This window comes from Ranitomeya imitator, chromosome 6 (assembly GCF_032444005.1).
Source record: "Ranitomeya imitator isolate aRanImi1 chromosome 6, aRanImi1.pri, whole genome shotgun sequence".
Taxonomy (NCBI): domain Eukaryota; kingdom Metazoa; phylum Chordata; class Amphibia; order Anura; family Dendrobatidae; genus Ranitomeya; species Ranitomeya imitator.
In genome coordinates, this window is record NC_091287.1 from 175,273,626 (window position 1) to 175,291,747 (window position 18,122).

At 41.7% G+C, this 18,122-nt stretch overlaps 1 protein-coding gene across 1 annotated transcript in view; it reads right to left on the reverse strand.

The window, feature by feature from the left end:
- TRANK1 (tetratricopeptide repeat and ankyrin repeat containing 1) overlaps positions 1-18,122 on the reverse strand; it is a 150,777-nt gene that overhangs the window by 51,628 nt on the left and 81,027 nt on the right. The window contains exons 10-13 of the mRNA XM_069730314.1: positions 16,915-17,061; positions 11,216-11,467; positions 7,309-7,485; positions 2,150-4,927 (exon numbers count right to left, since the gene is read on the reverse strand). Coding sequence (XP_069586415.1) covers positions 2,150-4,927; positions 7,309-7,485; positions 11,216-11,467; positions 16,915-17,061 — 3,354 coding nt within the window. The remainder of the gene's footprint in view (positions 1-2,149; positions 4,928-7,308; positions 7,486-11,215; positions 11,468-16,914; positions 17,062-18,122) is intronic.

Genomic DNA, 18,122 nt, shown 5'->3' on the forward strand with positions numbered 1-18,122 from the left:
AGACTCGCTCAAACCGGCAGGCGCAGGAAAGCCCACCATAACATCTTTAAGGGTTTCAGAAAGACCTTTTCTGAAAATAGCAGCCAGCGCCTCTACATTCCATTTAGTGAGCACAGACCATGTTCTAAATTTCTGGCAATATAACTCTGCCGCTTCCTGACCCTGACACAGGGCCAACAGTGTTTTCTCAGCATGCTCTACAGAGTTAGGTTCGTCATACAACAATCCGAGCGCCTGAAAAAATGCATCTACATTCAATAATGCCGGATTCCCTGTTTCAAGAGCAAATTCCCAGTCTTGAGGATCACCACGCAGTAAGGATATGATGATTTTCACTTGCTGAATGGGATCACCAGAAGAACGGGGTTTCAAAGCAAAAAATAATTTGCAGCTATTTTTAAAGTTCAAAAACTTGGATCTGTCCCCAAAAAACAAATCAGGAGTAGGAATTCTTTGCTCTAGAGCCAGAGTCTGAACAATATAATCTTGGATACTCTGGACTCTTGCAGCAAGTTGATCCACACGAGAAAACAAACCCTGAACCTCAATACCAGAGCATATATCCAGCACCACCCAGATATCAAGAGGAAAAAAAAGGCAGAACAGAGCACAGAAAAAAAAATGGTTTAGAACTTTTTTTTTCCCTTCTTTTGAGATGCATTCAATACATTCTTGGCCTGCTGTACTGTTATGACCTGGTGGTTAAGAGGCCACACTGAAATGACCTGGTGGCTAAAACGCAACATGGAACAGCTCTGAGAAGGTGGTATCTCTACTGACCGCAGTCCCTAATCCTAACAACACAACTAGAAATAGCCGTGGGATGTTCCTGACACTCCCTAGACACCTCGTCACAGCCTAAGATATAACTACCCCTAAAGAAGGAAATAGAAAGCTATCTTGCCTCAGAGAAACCCCCAAAAGGAAAGAGCCCCCCACAAATATTGACTGTGAAAGGAGAGGGAAATGACGAACACAGAAATGAAATTAGAATTCAGCAAAGGGGAGGCCAACACTAAACTAGATAGACAGAGAGCAAAGGAAACTGTGCGCTCAGTATTAAAAACTACAAAATCCACGCAGAGTTTACAAAAATGAACTCCACACCGACTCACGGTGTGGAGGGGCAAATCTGCTTTCCCAGAGCTTCCAGCTAGCCTAAATAAGACATAGTGACAAGCTGGACAAAGAGACAAAATGCAAAGCAATAGAGTCCAAACAAATGGACAAACAAACTAGCAAAACTTATCTTTTGCAGACAAGGACTGGCCATATGAGAAATCCAAGGGAAGAATCAAATCCAACCAAGAACATTGACAGCAGGCATGGACTAAAGCCCAGAGCAGGTTTAAATAACAAACCCAGGCAAGGCGATTAGTGAAGGCAGCTGCTACAGCTACCTAACGGAGCAGCAGTTCCACTCGAAACCACCAGAGGGAGCCCAAGGGCAGAACTCGCAAACATACCATTAGCAACCACAGGAGAGAGCTCCAGAACGGAACTCACAACAGGTACCGTGTTAGCCAGAAAAATCGATGTGAATACTTTTCTGCCCGATGATGACAGAAGTATTCTAGGAGTGATACCTTTATTGGCTAACCAGAAAATAATATGTTTGCAAGCTTTCAGAGCACAGAGGCTCCTTCTTCAGGCAGGATTATAAAAAGAACTATAACCGTTGTTGTGTAATCTCTACCTAACCGCAGATAAAATTCTCTCCCTGATGCACCTGCATTTCACCCTGATCTGCCTGTTTCCAGGTTACAGTGTGCCAAGCATGACGTCACGGGTCTTATTTACACTCGGCAACTCTATGCGGTCAGCCAGTCACAGTAATGCCACAACCAAGATGGCTACGGCATTACAGTGACTGGCAAGCAATCTCCACATGTTTATTGGCTGTCTAAAAAGCACCAAACATGTGGGGTGGAGACTCAAGCTTCCAATCGGGCATTAAAAAAATAACGAGCATCTCAAGCACATCGATGCTCAAGCACACATCACTAGTTCCCTCATCTGGTTTTTGGTCATGGCATAATAACAGGTAAAGCAAAATTGTGGTAAAATTGATAGTGTCATACAGTTTTCTTCTTAGCGGCAAAAACGGTATTCTGTACAGGCACCCATAGGAAGGTTAATACTTACTCACCTGAATGAGATCTATAGTTTTGAACTAATTGGTACACTTGTTTTGGTCTCCGGACAATGTATTGCTTCTCACTACCAGAATAACTTTTGTTTGCATAGTAGAATAAGGATCTTAGATCACTGAAGCGAAATGAAACGCCTTTCATTATGCTCTGTGCTGTGTCTCCAGTAAGAAACATGGAATTGGGATCATTAATGCATCGCATAAGCAAAAAGAGCTCTGCCTGTGTGAAGTCTTGAATCTCATCCCCATAGAGTTCATGGATAGACCATGGCAACTCTTCAAGCATTGAAAGTCTGCAAGATAAATTATACAGGACATCCTCTTCATCAAAATACCCATGCCGATGTTTTATATGTTCATATAAGCCAAACAGGCGATAGATTTCCTTCCGATCTCCTTGAAAGTTTGGCGCCCTTTTCCTTCCAAGTTTAATGTACTCTTGCTCAGTAAGTCTACCATGGGGGCAGCCTAGCGCTTCAAATGATCCTTTCAAAAATGACTTGATCTCTTTCCAAACAAGAGCAGCATTGTACAAAGATTTTCCTTTTATCATTTTAGGCCATAAATCATTGGCAAATACCTCAAACGTCACAAAAATACGAGGGTCGGTCTCTTTTTGTTCACAGTTATTTTCTTCTTCCTCATGATCAGGGTCAGGCTCCACCTCACAGTCCTCATTCAACAAGTCTAGTACATCAATGGTATCCAAAGACCATCCTGCAATACTTCTTTTGAGACTCCCATCGTCATTCCTGGAAAAGAATGGGTAAGGCATGGATGCATCCAAAAGTAGCAGGAGATGCTGAGAAGTTATGAACAACGGATAGTTCTCATCTTGGATGTCTTGCAATTTGTACACATTAGGCTCAATTGGTTTATAATTGCTTGTTGCCTTCGTGGATTTGCTTAACTCAAGAAAATTTCTTTGTACTTCTTGACAAAGCACTTGGTTTTTGGTAATAAAAACTGGATGATAGTGTTCCAAATCCTGAGGATATTTCGCTTCATCTAAAGATTCGTTTTCAGCATCCATACCCTCTGCTTCTGGAAGTGCCTGCTCCTCTTCTATCGTATCAGACAATTCGGTTTCAGAATTCTCCTCATCATCTGTGTCTCCATCGTCAACATTTTCATTAAATGTTCTCTTTTGCCACGGCTGTTTTACTATCCATGGGCCAACTGATACAGCTTCTGTCCAGTAAGAGTGAAACTTCTTCCAGAGTCGATATAAGCAGCAAGTTGTTTTTCCCGTCCCACTTCTGCCAATTAATATGATGGTTTCCATGGGTTTAGGATTTAGATCAATCACCGCATACTCCAACTCACCAACTCTGAAGGGATACTCAACTCTGGAGTTCATATTACTCAGCACATTGAGCGCCATGTCTGTGCTAAAGCTGTGAAATTTCATGATATTATATTCGGTTTCCGCTGCACTGGCAGGGGGGAAGTAATCTGGCACATGTTCTATATCGCATTCAATTTCTGTATCTTCTATGAAATATTTTGGAATACGTTTTTCCACGTTTGATGACATGACAACCTTAGTTATGCCCTTTAGTTTTTTTCGGAGTATGCAGGTTAAGCCTCTATTGTAAGCACTGCATATGCTTTCAATGGCATGATCAAGCTTGCCATGGTCAAGAACAATGTCCCATATCCGAATTATTTCTGTGTAAACCCTGCCTATTTTTACTGTTGACAGTTCAGTAGACAGAATTTTTTCTGGCTCCTCACTACATCGAGGTGAAAAATCAATTGCAAGTTCCCACAGCATCCTGGCTCCCTTGTCTAGTTTAACTTCATAAAGCTTAATATTGCTCTTCAGTTTCAGCTGCTTTTGAAGGCTACGGGTCCATTCGCCATTTCCAAGCCTTTGAATCGAGACAATTATTTTATTTTTCATGTACTGTGGCACAGACTTGCATTCCAATTTCTTCAGGGCTTCAGGTGAACACTCAACTTCCCAGGTCATATTATTGAAGTCTATATTTGAAGGATCAATGTCATCTTCTAGAGGCTCAGCATCATCTTCAATACCATTAGACACTGTAAAATCATTTATGGCACATTCATTACTCTCCATCTCAGAGTCACGAGATAACCCATCAGGATTTACTGTAGCTCCATTTGCACAGTCCATAGGTGCCTCATTGATCTTATCTGCATTGTGTGGTACAGCAGCCAGTGGCTTTAAACTGTCAAAGACTGGATACCCTTTGTTTGGTTCTGTACATCTTATTAACTCTCTGATGGCTTGCAGAAGGCTTTCTTTTGGAGTCATTGCTTTTTTCGTGCTTACTTCAGCTTGCTCAGGGAATTTATTGGTTGTGTGTTCGCATTTCTCAAGCTGAGCATTTTGATCATTAATCATTGTTTTAGGCTGTGAGGGGGCAACACAGAGTGACTTTACATGGTTCTTTCGCTGTGCTGCATTTCCATTTGTCACTGTCTTATTAGGTTTGGGGACACAAGTTGGCTGATTTTGTTTGTACTTCTTTCTAGATTCATTCCAAGCAATAAAGCGCTGATCCGAATCTTTTATTTTGTATCTTGCAATTTTTCCTTCACGATTTTTTATTGTTAACTTAATGTCAAATCTTGCAAGCACATCTATTAGTTTACGATACTGTTTGACATTATTGCTCTTAAAAATCAAATGCATGACTGTGTCTCCATTTATGTCCTTAACATTTGGTTCCAGGTAAGAGTACTCATGAGGATCAGCAGAATACAAGTCCAAAAGGTATTTTGCCATCAATACACCATGATCGCCTGGAAAAAAAAAATAACACAAGTTATTAATGTAAAGTACACAAAGAAATATGTCTTTAGTTAGCTCATGTAGCAAATATAATGCACAGTAATAAAAACATGAATTTTTTCTTATGTGGCTAATTACCTAAAACCTTTCTGATAAAGTACCAGCAAATACCTTTCTAACTCCTTAAGATCAGTCTCGCACATCAGGTAAATGCACAATATACTCGGATCAGAAGAAGCAGCCAAACCACCAAGTCGCCCAACCTGAGCTAACTGCCTCATAGCCAAATAAGAGGCAATTAGCTCTGGTCCGGACACCTGGCATTCGGGTGGGGGCTTCAGATCCAAGCACAGCCCGTGTTTCAGATGTATGAAACTGGCCCAAGGGTTTAAAAGGTATTTACATAGCATGTGCTTCTCACAAAATTAGAAGACCATCAATTAGTTTGATTTTTTTTAAGTTTTTCAATACAAAAAGTGAAATTCATAATATAGAGAGTTATTACAAACAACGTGATCTATTTCAAGTGTTTATTTCTGTTTATGTTGAGGATTATGGCTTACAGCAATTGAAAACCCAAAAGTCATTATCTCATAAAATTAAAGTAATTAACAAAAAACACCTGCAAAGGCTTCCTAAGTGTTTAAAAAGGTCCCTTAGTTTGTTTCAGTAGGCTCCACAATCATGGGGAAGACTGCTGACTTGACAGATGTCCAGAAGGCAGTCATTGACACACTACACAAGGAGGGTAAGCCACAAAAGGTCATTGCTAAAGAACCTGGCTGTTCCCAGAGTGCTGTTTCCAAGCATATTAATAGAAAGTTGAGTGGTAAGAAAAAGTGTGGTAGAAAAAGGTGCACAAGCAACCGGGATAACCACAGCCTTGAAAGGATTGTTAAGAAAAGGCCATTCAAAATTTTTTGGGAGATTCACAAGGAGCAGACTGCTGCTGGAGTCATTGCTTCAAGATCCACCACACACAGACGTATCCAGTATATAGGCTACAAGTGTCACATTCCTTGTGTCAAGCCATTCATAACCAATAGACAATGCCAGAAGCGTCTTACCTGGGCCAAGGAGAAGAACTGGACGGTTGCTCAGTGGTCATAGGTGTTGTTTTCACATGAAACTAAATTTTGCATTTCTTTTGGAAATCAAGGTCCCAGAGTCTGGAGGAAGAGTTGAGAGGCTCACAATCCAAGTGGCTTGAGGTCTAGTGTTAAGTTTCCACAATCAGTGATGGTTTGGGGAGCCATGTCATCTGCTGGTGTAACTGCACTGTTTTTTATCAAGACCAAAGTCAGCACAGCCATCTACCAAGAAATTTTAGAGCACTTCATGCTTGACTCTGCGATAAGCTTTCTAGGGATGGAAATTTCATTCTCTAGCAGGACTTGGCACCTGTCCACACTGCCAAAAGTACCAATACCTGGTTTAAACACAACAGTATCACTGTATTTAATTGGCCAGCAAACTCGCATGACATTAACCCCATAGAGAATCTATGGGGTATTGTCAAGAGGAAGATGAGAGACACCAGACCCAACAATGCAGAAGAACTGAAGGCTGCTATCAAAGCAACCTAGGCTTCTATAACACCTCAGAAGTGCCACGCCGCATTGATGCAGTAATTGATGCAAAAGAGCCCCGACCAAGTATTGAATGCATTTACTGAACATACATTTCAGTAGTCCAACATTTTGGATTTTAAAATATTTTAAAATCATTTTTCAAGCTGGTGTTATAAAGTATTCTAATTTACTGAGATAATGACTTTTGGGTTTTCATTGGCTGTAAGCTATAATCATCAACATAAAGAGAAATAAACACTTGAAATAGATCACTCTGTTTGTAATGACTCTATATATGAATTTCACTTTTTGCATTGAAGAACTGAAATAAATTAACTTTTTGATGATATTCTAATTTTGTGAGAAACACCTGTAGTTTAGCAGCAGGTCTTTAGTTAAGGCTTCAATCACACATCAGTATTTTTGCATCAGTATTTTTATGCCAAAACCAGAAGTATCTCCAAAATACAGAACAGGTGTCAATCTTTTAATTATAGTTTTTTTCTGTAAGTTCCACTCCTGGCTTTGGGGTTCGAACACCGATATAAAAATACTCATGTGTGAATGAGGAATAAAAAGTCAGACTTCACAAGAAAGGTTCTCTAAGTTCATTTAAGACATTTTTGCTAGGTTTGATATATGGCACTAAAAAACTAATACAAAAAAATATTATTGGATGATTCAACCTGATATGAACAATGTCATTGTTTATAAAATGATTTTTTTTTTAACTATCTGATTATTTATTCAGAGATCAATGTCATATATTTAACACATTCCTATTTATTAATAAACAATGTGATGCTATGTGATGGACTCACCCTTTTTATTTAAAGCAATGGAAACTGCAGCATGAAGTGGTGTATCCCCTTTTGTGATTGATACACTTGTTGGATCTCCACCATTAGAGAGCAAGGAGTACGCCAATTCAAAATCACTTTTGTCTAAGCATGCCTGGATTGGGTGTTTCGAGTTGGCTCCAATACCATTAGGAGAAACTACAGTGGAAAATTAAAAAAAAAGATAAATAAGTAGAAATTAGATGACTTTGGTAATATTTGATTCTTATTACAATGAATCCTTGATGAGAGCAATAATTTACAAAAACATGTCTACCAATGGAGAGGAAAAAAACAACAACGAAATTCTGCTTGAGCAAGTTACATGCAAAAAACAAAACGCGGAATATAAATAGAGATGGGCGGACCCCTGGATGTTTGGGTCTGTCGAGTTGGCAGAACAGTAAAAAAACAGTTTTGGTTCGGGTACCAGAACAGTACCCCGACCCGAACCCCATTCACTTGAATGGGGAGCCCGAACATCCAGTGTTTGTCACATTGTCATGGGCACGAAAGCGTGGCAAACACTGCCTCTGATATGCGGTAAAATCATTACCATCAGTCAGACTGCCACGGTTTTCACACTGTCAAATGCCTGCGTGCGCCTGCAGCTGTGATCGGAGATACACAGCTGCGCGCTCACCATGGAACCACGGCTGTCTGACCAGCGGTAATGATTTTAACGCAAAACAGAGGCAGTGTTTGCCACGCTGTTATGCACATAATAGCGGGAGAAACACCCGGTGTTCAGGGGCCGGACTCAAACAGTAACACAGACTGCCTGGGGAAGTTCGTATTTGGTGTTAATGCCCAAACAGTAGGTGTTCAGTACGGACGCCGAAATTTACTGTTTGGGTTCGCCCATCTCTATATATGACTCCAAGTTGTGGTTTCACATGTGCAATTTTTGGGGTATCACCTGACTGTGGAAAAGTTTTGTAGCAAGCTGTGGTGTTGTTTAGCCACTTCACTCCAATGACTTATAAGGCCACAACTTTAAAAGTCATCTGGCATTAATAATACTAGGCAAAGTAGAGCTGGTGCTATAAAATAATAAGAACTATTACCTGCTTATCAAATTCATTGCTGTGCCAGCTGCCCTGCAGGTATTTGCTTACTGTGCTGAGATGATGACGTCACATGTCCAGCCAATCACTGGCCTCAGTCGTCAGCCGTGTAGTAAGTAAGTCGTCGCCACAGCCAAGCAAACAAACACTGGCAGGGAGCACAGAAAAGGCAATGCTACGGCTGCGAGGGATTTAACACTTAAAGAGTTATTCTAGAGTAGTCTTTTGAGCAGTAAACAACTTTACAGTCTACTTACTTAATGGTTTCTTTTATGGAGGGCACTCTTTGAGTGACAGTTCTGGCGAGTAGTAGTAGAGCTGTGTTATTAGAATTATAAGGCTATGTGCGCACGTTCAGGATTTCTTGCAGAAAATTCCTGAGAAAAACCTGAAATTTTCTGCAAGAAATCTGCATGCGTTTTTTGCGCAAAATTAATGAACATGCTGCGTTTTTTACCGCCATGCGTTTTTTTTCGAGGAAAAAAACGCAGAATGTGCACAAAACATCCAGAATTCATTCTAAATGATGGGATGCATATTGTATGCTGTTTTTTTGCGGTTTTATAGCATTTTTATCACTTTTTTTAAAAAACAGCAATGTGTGCACACAGCCTAAAGCTCAGCACAAGTTCTGCTGTAATACTTTCAGCCATCAGTGGTTTGTTCTGAAGTCTACACTGTTATCACTATATGTAAATATACAGGCAGGTAACCAGGCAGTTGAACAAGCAGACAGACAACTCCTATGTGGGTATAGATATCAGCTGCTGCTCCTCCACTTGCTGGAATAAACCAGCAGTGAATTTAATAGTAGAAAGGGATTAATCAACGCGTTCAGAGTTGAACAAACTCCATCATCAGGAAAAAAACGCAATGACTTTTTTCCTGATGAAAGAGTTTGCTCAACAGTGAAATACATTTTTTATAAAAAAAATAAAATAAAATGTACTTTTCAATACTACCATCGCCATTAGAAATCCTTTATGACCAGCAGCACAGCAGATTTATCTGTATATCCCTTTTAAATATTGCACACCAGAATGAAATCATAGTAAAAGCAAGTCAATTGCAAACTTGCTTATTTTCATGCTGTCCAACTAAAGAAATTTAATAATATGAGTCTACCTCATTAAAGGGAATCTGTCACCACTTTTGCGTTATGTAACCTATTAATATCATTACATAGGTTATAGATTGCAGGCTCGCCTGCGCAGAAGCAACGTACAACCAATGCCTATAGGAGGGTGGAACACTGAGGAGGAACAACAGCAGTGGGAATGCCAAGGTGCGAGACTACAGGACAGAAACCCGACGTAACAGGGACACAGTGACGCTGTGGGAGGCAATACATATGAGATTGCGGTAGAAAAGTTAACTTCCAGGTAACGTCCTCCCCTGAGCCTGGAAGAGGTCATTTATACAGTGATGAAAGATGATTTCTCAACAGCACGGTATCTGATAGGAGGCATACAGGGATGACTTTTTTTTTCTGTAACTTGTAGGCCCATATTAATAGTTTAGATAGGTCAAATGCTGTGACAAACTCACTTTAAATAATGATTTATTAAAACTAATTTATACCACCCCAATCCCCACATCAAGGTTTAGGTTTTTCTCAAACATCACCTCTAAACTCTTGTTGTGTCTAGAATACATGGTCAGAACTTTTTGCATCATATAACAGCCCTTAGGCTAAGTTCACATTAGGCGTTTTTGCAGCCTTTTTTTAATGCTTTTTATGCAAATTTTCAGCTGCGTTTAACAGCACCAGCAAAGACTATGAGATGCACACAGCTTGTTTTTTTTTGTCAACAGGATCTTGTGCTTAGCATGTTTTTTGCACAATGGAGCATGTCACTTAATTCAGCGTTTTTCACTCATTGAAATGAATGGGTGGTGAAAAAACGCACTAAAACGCAGGTATCAGGTTTTGCTGTGTTTTTTTGTGCCAAAACCTGATTCTATAAAATAGAACTTTTTTTTAACACTAAACTTTAGGAGCATGCACAAGAAACAATTCTAATATGCCAAAACCACAGCAAGAGAAAACAATGAAAAAATGCAGAAAAACCGCCCAAGTGTGAACTTACCCTTCGGGTATGTGCACACGTCAGTATTTCTAGCAGAAATTTTCTGACAAAAAAACGTCCATTTCTGCCAGAAATCCACATGCATTTATTTTTTTGCGGTTTTTATGCGTTTTTTCCCAATGCATTATATAGCGGGAAAAACGCGAAAAATCCGCAAAGTTAATGAACATGCTTTTTTTTTTTTTACCGCAATGCGTTTTTTTCACGGAAAAAAAACGCATCATGTGCACAAAAATTGCAGAATGCATTCTAAATGATAGGATGCATGTATGCATGCGCTTTTTATGCGTTTTTATAGCGTTTTTAACGCGGAAAAAAACCTGAACGTGTGAACTTACCCTAAATCTTAATTTTCAAACAATATGAATACAAGATGAATATATGTCTACATGTTCGAGAGCAACACTCATTTTAAAGTCAGAGAGGAGCATGAAAAGATTTACATCCCATTTGTGCGTCTATCGAGGGGTAAAGAAGTGGGTGGGGAACCAGGAAAAGTTGAATCAAAGAGGTGGGGTATTGAAAAGCTGCGTATGACTTCTTTTATTAGTTTAGGACAATCCAAGTAGTTATAAAAAGTATAATGTCTGGCAACGTTCCAAATTTAGGGTTTTAAGTAAAATTAGAATCTGATGTTCTTGGAAAAGAAGTAATATAAATGAACGTCCCCCCAAAATAAGTAAATAGCTGTAAGAATAATACCGTAAATAAATATATAGAACACAAACTTACCTCCTTGTTCTAAAAGTGACTTGATTAGCGGCAAACGGTACTCCGCTTCAAGACTTAGATTGTTTATTACGTGGAAAATATCAACCTTAGGAAGAGCACATCGCTGAATCAGTCCTTCTTGAGTAGATTTGCCATTGCCATTTCGAGTCAGAAGCAGTAAAACCACTTGCCACCGTTGTTCCAATATTAACTGTGTGATGAGGCGTTCAGCAACAGAGTCTGAGATGTCGCATTTAACGTCAGATGGGATTTCTAGAACAGAGAATTCCCGTTAGACATTCAGAGAAGAAATTATATGAGCAAACTATACAGAATAAACAGAATATTAAGAAGGCCACACTTGGACAGTCTCAGGATGGTGTAAAGGATTATAACAGATAACAGGAGACCTGCAGGCAGTCATCATGCGGACGCTGTCCATTTTAGTGGCATAACATAACAGATTTATAAGGCTGGAAAAGTCCCAAGTCCCTCCAGCTCAGTCCATTCTCCAACATGCCAGGCTTTCTGTTCTTACAGTAGAGATCTTTTTGTCTAGACGTAGTGGGTATCCTCTAGTCTAGATAAACCCCGCGCATTACTTAACCATGACAGACTTTGATATAATTGTTAGCCTGCGTCTCTTTACTGGTGGGTGCATCACACTAGGTTTAGAGCTCGGCTGTCCCACAATAATGATGCAAGTGTTTTCTGCAGATGACATACCATTTTTTTTTTTAGTTTTATGGACTGGCTAGTACTATTGTTTGGAGCAGATAATGCTGTTTTCTTATTGTGAGGCAGCGACTGGTGTTACATGTAGAGGTCGCTGTACGTTCCCCCCCAGGATGCACACAGAGGCGTATTGAGGCCATGGGAGTACATTGCAGTCACAGGTGTAGCTTTTATTCCACATTGCAATCACAGCAAGTGTTCGTCCTGGACAAGCTTTTTGTCCACGGCAGATTTAAGAAAACCTGCTGGGCTTTTATTTTTTCAACGGACTACAGGATGGTAGTGGTGCAGTCCATTTCACTCCTAGCCCGGCTTTCCATGTGGCGGAAGGCCACAGATTCCAGTTAAAAAACCCTGCAGTCTAGGGTTTGGGTGTGTCAGGTTCAGTGTCAGTCTGGTGTTTGCTAGAGTGCAAAGCAGTCGGCTCTGCAGAGCTCTGTGTGAGACAACACAGGTAAGCGGAGCCACACAGGTAAGCGGAGCCACACAGCCAAGGGAGCTGGAGGGCCTGGCTCCTATAGTAGGCAACTGGTATCGGAGGTGGCTGGTGTGTTCATTGGCTGCAAACTGGAGGATATAGTTCTTGGCTGTGATCCAGAGGATAAGTTTCCCGGCTGCAATCCGGAGGATATCGAGTGCTGTGTACTTTATGTGAGTTGAACATTAAAGAGACGTTTTGCTTTGAACTTTGCTGGGTCACTGCCTCAAGACTGCATAGGGTGCTACCGATGGACTACAAAATTTAATGTTTTAATTAAAAAAATATATTTTTTAGTGGTATAAAACATGAAAAATAATGAATGAAACCTAGTGTGGTGCTAGTTCACATTATGACTGCAGTAAATGTGGGCTGGATCTGCTCATGTGTGCGTCATACCACTCCTCCTCCCCCCTCTTGGGCAAAAAAAAAAGCGATACCGAGATGTGGACAGCGTCACTGAACATGGCTGGCAGCGCCCATTCTGCTAGTTGGCGCTGCAATGCTCAGAAGACTGTCACACAATAGCTTTCAAAAACTACACATCAGCTGATCTGCTTCAAACCAATTAGCATTCAAGTTTATACAGCTTGGATTTGGAAAACATGCCACAAATGATGTGGTCACAATACTTACTTGTCTAATAATTCAGCGCACACTGTAGAGACAAACACCCTAATTCCAGCGATATGCCACTTACTGGGGCATTGCTGCAGTTTTGATAAAATCACTGTTTTATCAAGTGGAGATTAGCACTAGAGGACTACTAAACCCGCTGCCATGTAGTTGAATCCCGCCCCCACCCCTGTTAGACATCTTTCTGCCTATGCACAGTGTACACAGGGAGCTGCCAATCAGTGGTGTGAGCAGAGTTATACAGAGCTCAGATTTCAGAGTACTACTAAATCTACAGCATACAAAATGGCTACTTTATCAAAATGACAGCAAGCAGCACAGTAAGTGATACACTGCTCAAATCAGGATCTCTACTCCTACGTCACGATGAGCATAGATGTGGTAGCAAAAACCTGTTGACAGATTCCATTAAATAAAACAATAAGTTGCAGCAAAAATGTGAGTGCATAGCCTAGCAGGGCTGTGGAGTCTGTAAGCCAAACCTCAGACTCAAGTCCGACATACATGACTCATATTTAAGTGATAAATTTACTGTGGTTAAATGGTAACATCGGACTTTTCATCACCATTATGATACAACTAGCTGTACTACCCCGCTTCGCCCGGGTTAATAACTGCTGTTAGCAAAATAGAATGTGTTAACAAAAATTTATTCTGCACACAAAAACCACAAAACAAATAGATCGAAACGTAATTATTAAAAGGCAAAAACTAAGCTAAGAGAAGCATTTCACAACATATATTTCAACACCAGAGATATTCCACACAGATTTAACGAAATTGGCCAAGTAATGTGAAGTAATCTTCTACTACTTATTCGAGAGTCTTTTGATAAACGACATTCTTAGTTTTTCCTTCAGGTGCAAAGACAAACAGATTTTTGGCTGTTCAAACTCTTGAACAGGCCACATAAAGATGACCATGAGAAAAGCATGGAGATTGTAATTGGCTCTTAAGGAAGCAGCTCTTCTTCTCTTGTCTGCAAGCCTCACTTCCCTCTCCTCAGAAAGTTCATTATCTCTTGAGGAAGCAGCTGCTGTTCTCATGTGTGTCTTCACATTTTTCATTGGCCCGTAATGCAGCTTTTCTTTTCGCATCAGCTGACATTCGTGCCATGGAATTCCTTTTCTTATGAGGCATTATTGTGGTAACAATAGTCTGTAACTGGCAGTTTCTATTTCCTCTCACATAGAGGTAATGTGACTGACATCAGCCTTTCCACCAACACACCCTAACTGAAATACTATTACCTCACACAAGCTTTGTTAGGCCGGGATCACACATGAAAGTAACACGTCCGTGTCTCGCATGTGAAATCCAAGCTCTGGCGCCGGCACTCTAGAGCGGAGCGTGCAGCCGCATAGCAACACATGGAGCCGCACGCTCCACTCTGGAGTGCCGGTGCCAGAGCTTGGATTTCACATGCGAGACACGGACGTGTTTCTCGCATGTGTGATCCCGGCCTTATACTGGGAATGTCCTTTGTTGCCTATATTAAAGGGAACCTGTCACCCCGAAAATCGTGGGTGAGGTAAGCCCACCGGCATCAGGGGCTTATCTGCAGCATTCTGTAATGCTGTAGATAAGCCCCCGATGTTACCTGAAAAAGGAGAAAAAGACGTTATATTATACTCACCCAGGGGCGGTCCCGCTGCTGGTCAGGTCGGATGGGCGTCTCCGGTCCGCTACGGCGCCTCCTATCTTCTTTCCATGACGTCCTCTTCTGATCTTCAGCCACGGCTCCGGCGCAGGCGTACTTTGCTCTGCCCTGTTGAGGGCAGACAAAGTACTGCAGTGCGCAGGCGCCGGGCCTCTGACCTTTCCGGCGCCTGCGCACTGCAGTACTATCCTCTGCCCTCAAGAGGGCAGAGCAAAGTACGCCTGCGCCGGAGCCGTGGCTGAAGATCAGAAGAGGACGTCATGGAAAGAAGATAGGAGGTGCCGGAGCGGACCGGAGACGCCCATCCGACCTGACCAGCAGCGGGACCGCCCCTGGGTGAGTATAATATAACGTCTTTTTCTTCTTTTTCAGGTAACATCGGGGGCTTATCTACAGCATTACAGAATGCTGCAGATAAGCCCCTGATGCCGGTGGGATTACCTCACCCGCGATTTTCGGGGTGACAGGTTCCCTTTAACCAATCAGAGGTCAGATTAATTAACTGTAGCAAAATAGAAGCTGAGCTGTGATTGGTTGCTATTGGCAGCCTGATAAATCCCAGCCAACAGGAAGCCCTCCCCCCTGGCAGTATATATTAGCTCACACATACACATAACAGGTCATGTGACTGACAGCTGCCATATTTCCTATATGGTACATTTGTTGCTCTTGTAGTTTGTCTGCTTATTAGTCAGATTATTATTTTTGAAGGATAATACCAGACTTGTGTGTGTTTTAGGGCGAGTTTCATGTGTCAAGTTGTGTGTGTTGAGTTGCGTGTGGTGACATGCATGTAGCGACTTTTGTGAGATGAGTTTTGTGTGGCGACATGTGTGTAGCAACTTTTTGTGTGTCGAGTTGCATGTGACAGGTTAGTGTAGCAAGTTGTGTGAAGCAGGTTTTGCGCATGGCGAGTTTTGCGCATGGTGAGTTTTGCGCGTGGCGAGTTTTATGTGTGGTGCGTTGTAAGTATGTGCAAGTTTTGTGTGAGGCAACTTTTGCATGTTTTACAACTTTTGTGCATGTGGCAATTTTTCCGCGCGTGCAAGTTTTGCGTGTAGTTAGTTTTCCATGAGGTGAGTTTTGCACATGTGGCGAGTTTTGCTTGAGCCTAGTTTTGCATGTGGTGAGTTTTGCATGTGGCGAATTTGGCGCGTGGTGAGTTTTGAGTGGCGGTTGGTGTATGTGTGGTGAAATGTGTGCTGAGGGTGGTATATGTGTTCGAGCACGTGGTAGTGTGTGGCGCATTTTGTGTGCGTGTTCATATCCCCATGTGTGGTGAGTATCCTATGTCGGAGCCCCACCTTAGCAACTGTACGGTATATACTCTTTGGCGCCATCACTCTCATTCTTTAACTCCCCCTTGTTCACATCTGGCAGCTGTCAATTTGCCTCCAACACTATTCCTTTCACTTTTTCCCCATTATGTAGATAGGGGCAAAATTGTTTTGTGAATTGGAACGCGCGGGATTAAAGTTTCGCCTCGCAACATAGCCTATGAAGCTCTCGGGGTCCAGACATGTGACTGTACAAAATTTTGTGGCTGTAGCTGCGACGGTGCAGATGCCAATCCCGGACATACACACACACAAATTCAGCTTTATATATTAGATAATCAAGTCATTTAGATATAACATAAAATACATTTATTGGAATATGACTTTAGAACACAAAAAAACAAAAAAAACTGTACATAAGCAAAACATTATGCAGTATGTGGGGAAAAAAACAGTTTACACCATAAATCGTACTGAATAGCATTTGTGCAGTCTCTGAATTTGTTCTGAGAAATAGTATCACCTCCATCAGATCCTCCTCCATAGATGACCTCACATCTGACCTCATTATTTTAAGGCTAGAGAACAACCTGTCTACACAAACTTGGGCTGGCGGCAAAGCAGTAACCACATGGCAACATCTCTAACAATTGCGGGGTATAAAGCTCAGCACAGATTCATCTCCACGAAAAGCCCAGATCCTTAGATCAGAAACAGAACAGACATTCATAACTTTCCCAAATTCTTATGAAAAAATATTCAGCACATCCTGCACTGAATCACTGTATCCAATGTATTTTAGGAGTCGGAGTTGGTCCATTTTATACCAACTCCACCAAAATCGACACCAACTCCAGACCCCAAACTCCACAGCACTGTAGCCTAGAAATCAAAAATAGGTTTTTTTTTAAATACAGAATAGACGATGGGATACCTTTCATAGATGACAGAAGATGCAGGAAATTTTGGACAGTTTTGTGCCTAAGGTTAGTCACTTGGCCATCTTGCTTGCAGAAGTCGTTGAACTGATCCAGTGCACAAGCAAACGAATCAATCTTAGACTTAACAGAATTGCACGCCACTACAAAGAAAGAGAATACAAGCGTTATTAAATGTTCGGACATCACAGGTTTAGGCCGGTCACCTCTTTGTATTGTGAACATTAAGTAAATAGATTATGGTAGCTAATAGGACAAAAAGCAACTTACAGAACACATTCAGCCTCATACACCAAGCGTTCCTCCACTGCTGCATCCCATTCCTGATCTCTCAGCATTGGTTTAGTAAATGAGAAGACAGAAACCATAAGGATGTCTTCCTTTTCCTCAGACTCATCGAAGCAACATACAGTTACACCATCACCCCAAGAGCCGCATACTGATGGCATCCAATATCACCCCAAGAGCCTCATACTGACTGCATCCACTATCACCCCAAGAGCCTCATACTGATTGCATCCACTATCATCCCAAGAGCCTCATACTGACTGCATCCACTATCACCCCAAGAGCCTCATACTGACTGCATCCACTATCATCCCAAGAGCCTCATACTGACTGCATCCACTATCATCCCAAGAGCCTCATACTGACTGCATCCACTATCATCCCAAGAGCCTCATACTGACTGCATCCACTATCACCCCAAGAGCCTCATACTGACTGCATCCACTATCATCCCAAGAGCCTCATACTGATGGCATCCACTATCATCCCAAGAGCCTCATACTGATGGCATCCACTATCATCCCAAGAGCCGCATACTGACTGCATCCACTATCATCCCAAGAGCCGCATACTGACTGCATCCACTATCACCCCAAGAGCCTCATACTGACTGCATCCACTATCATCCCAAGAGCCTCATACTGACTGCATCCACTATCATCCCAAGAGCCTCATACTGACTGCATCCACTATCATCCCAAGAGCCTCATACTGATGGCATCCACTATCATCCCAAGAGCCGCATACTGACTGCATCCACTATCATCCCAAGAGCCGCATACTGACTGCATCCACTATCACCCCAAGAGCCTCATACTGATTGCATCCACTATCATCCCAAGAGCCGCATACTGACTGCATCCACTATCATCCCAAGAGCCTCATATTGACTGCATCCACTATCATCCCAAGTGCT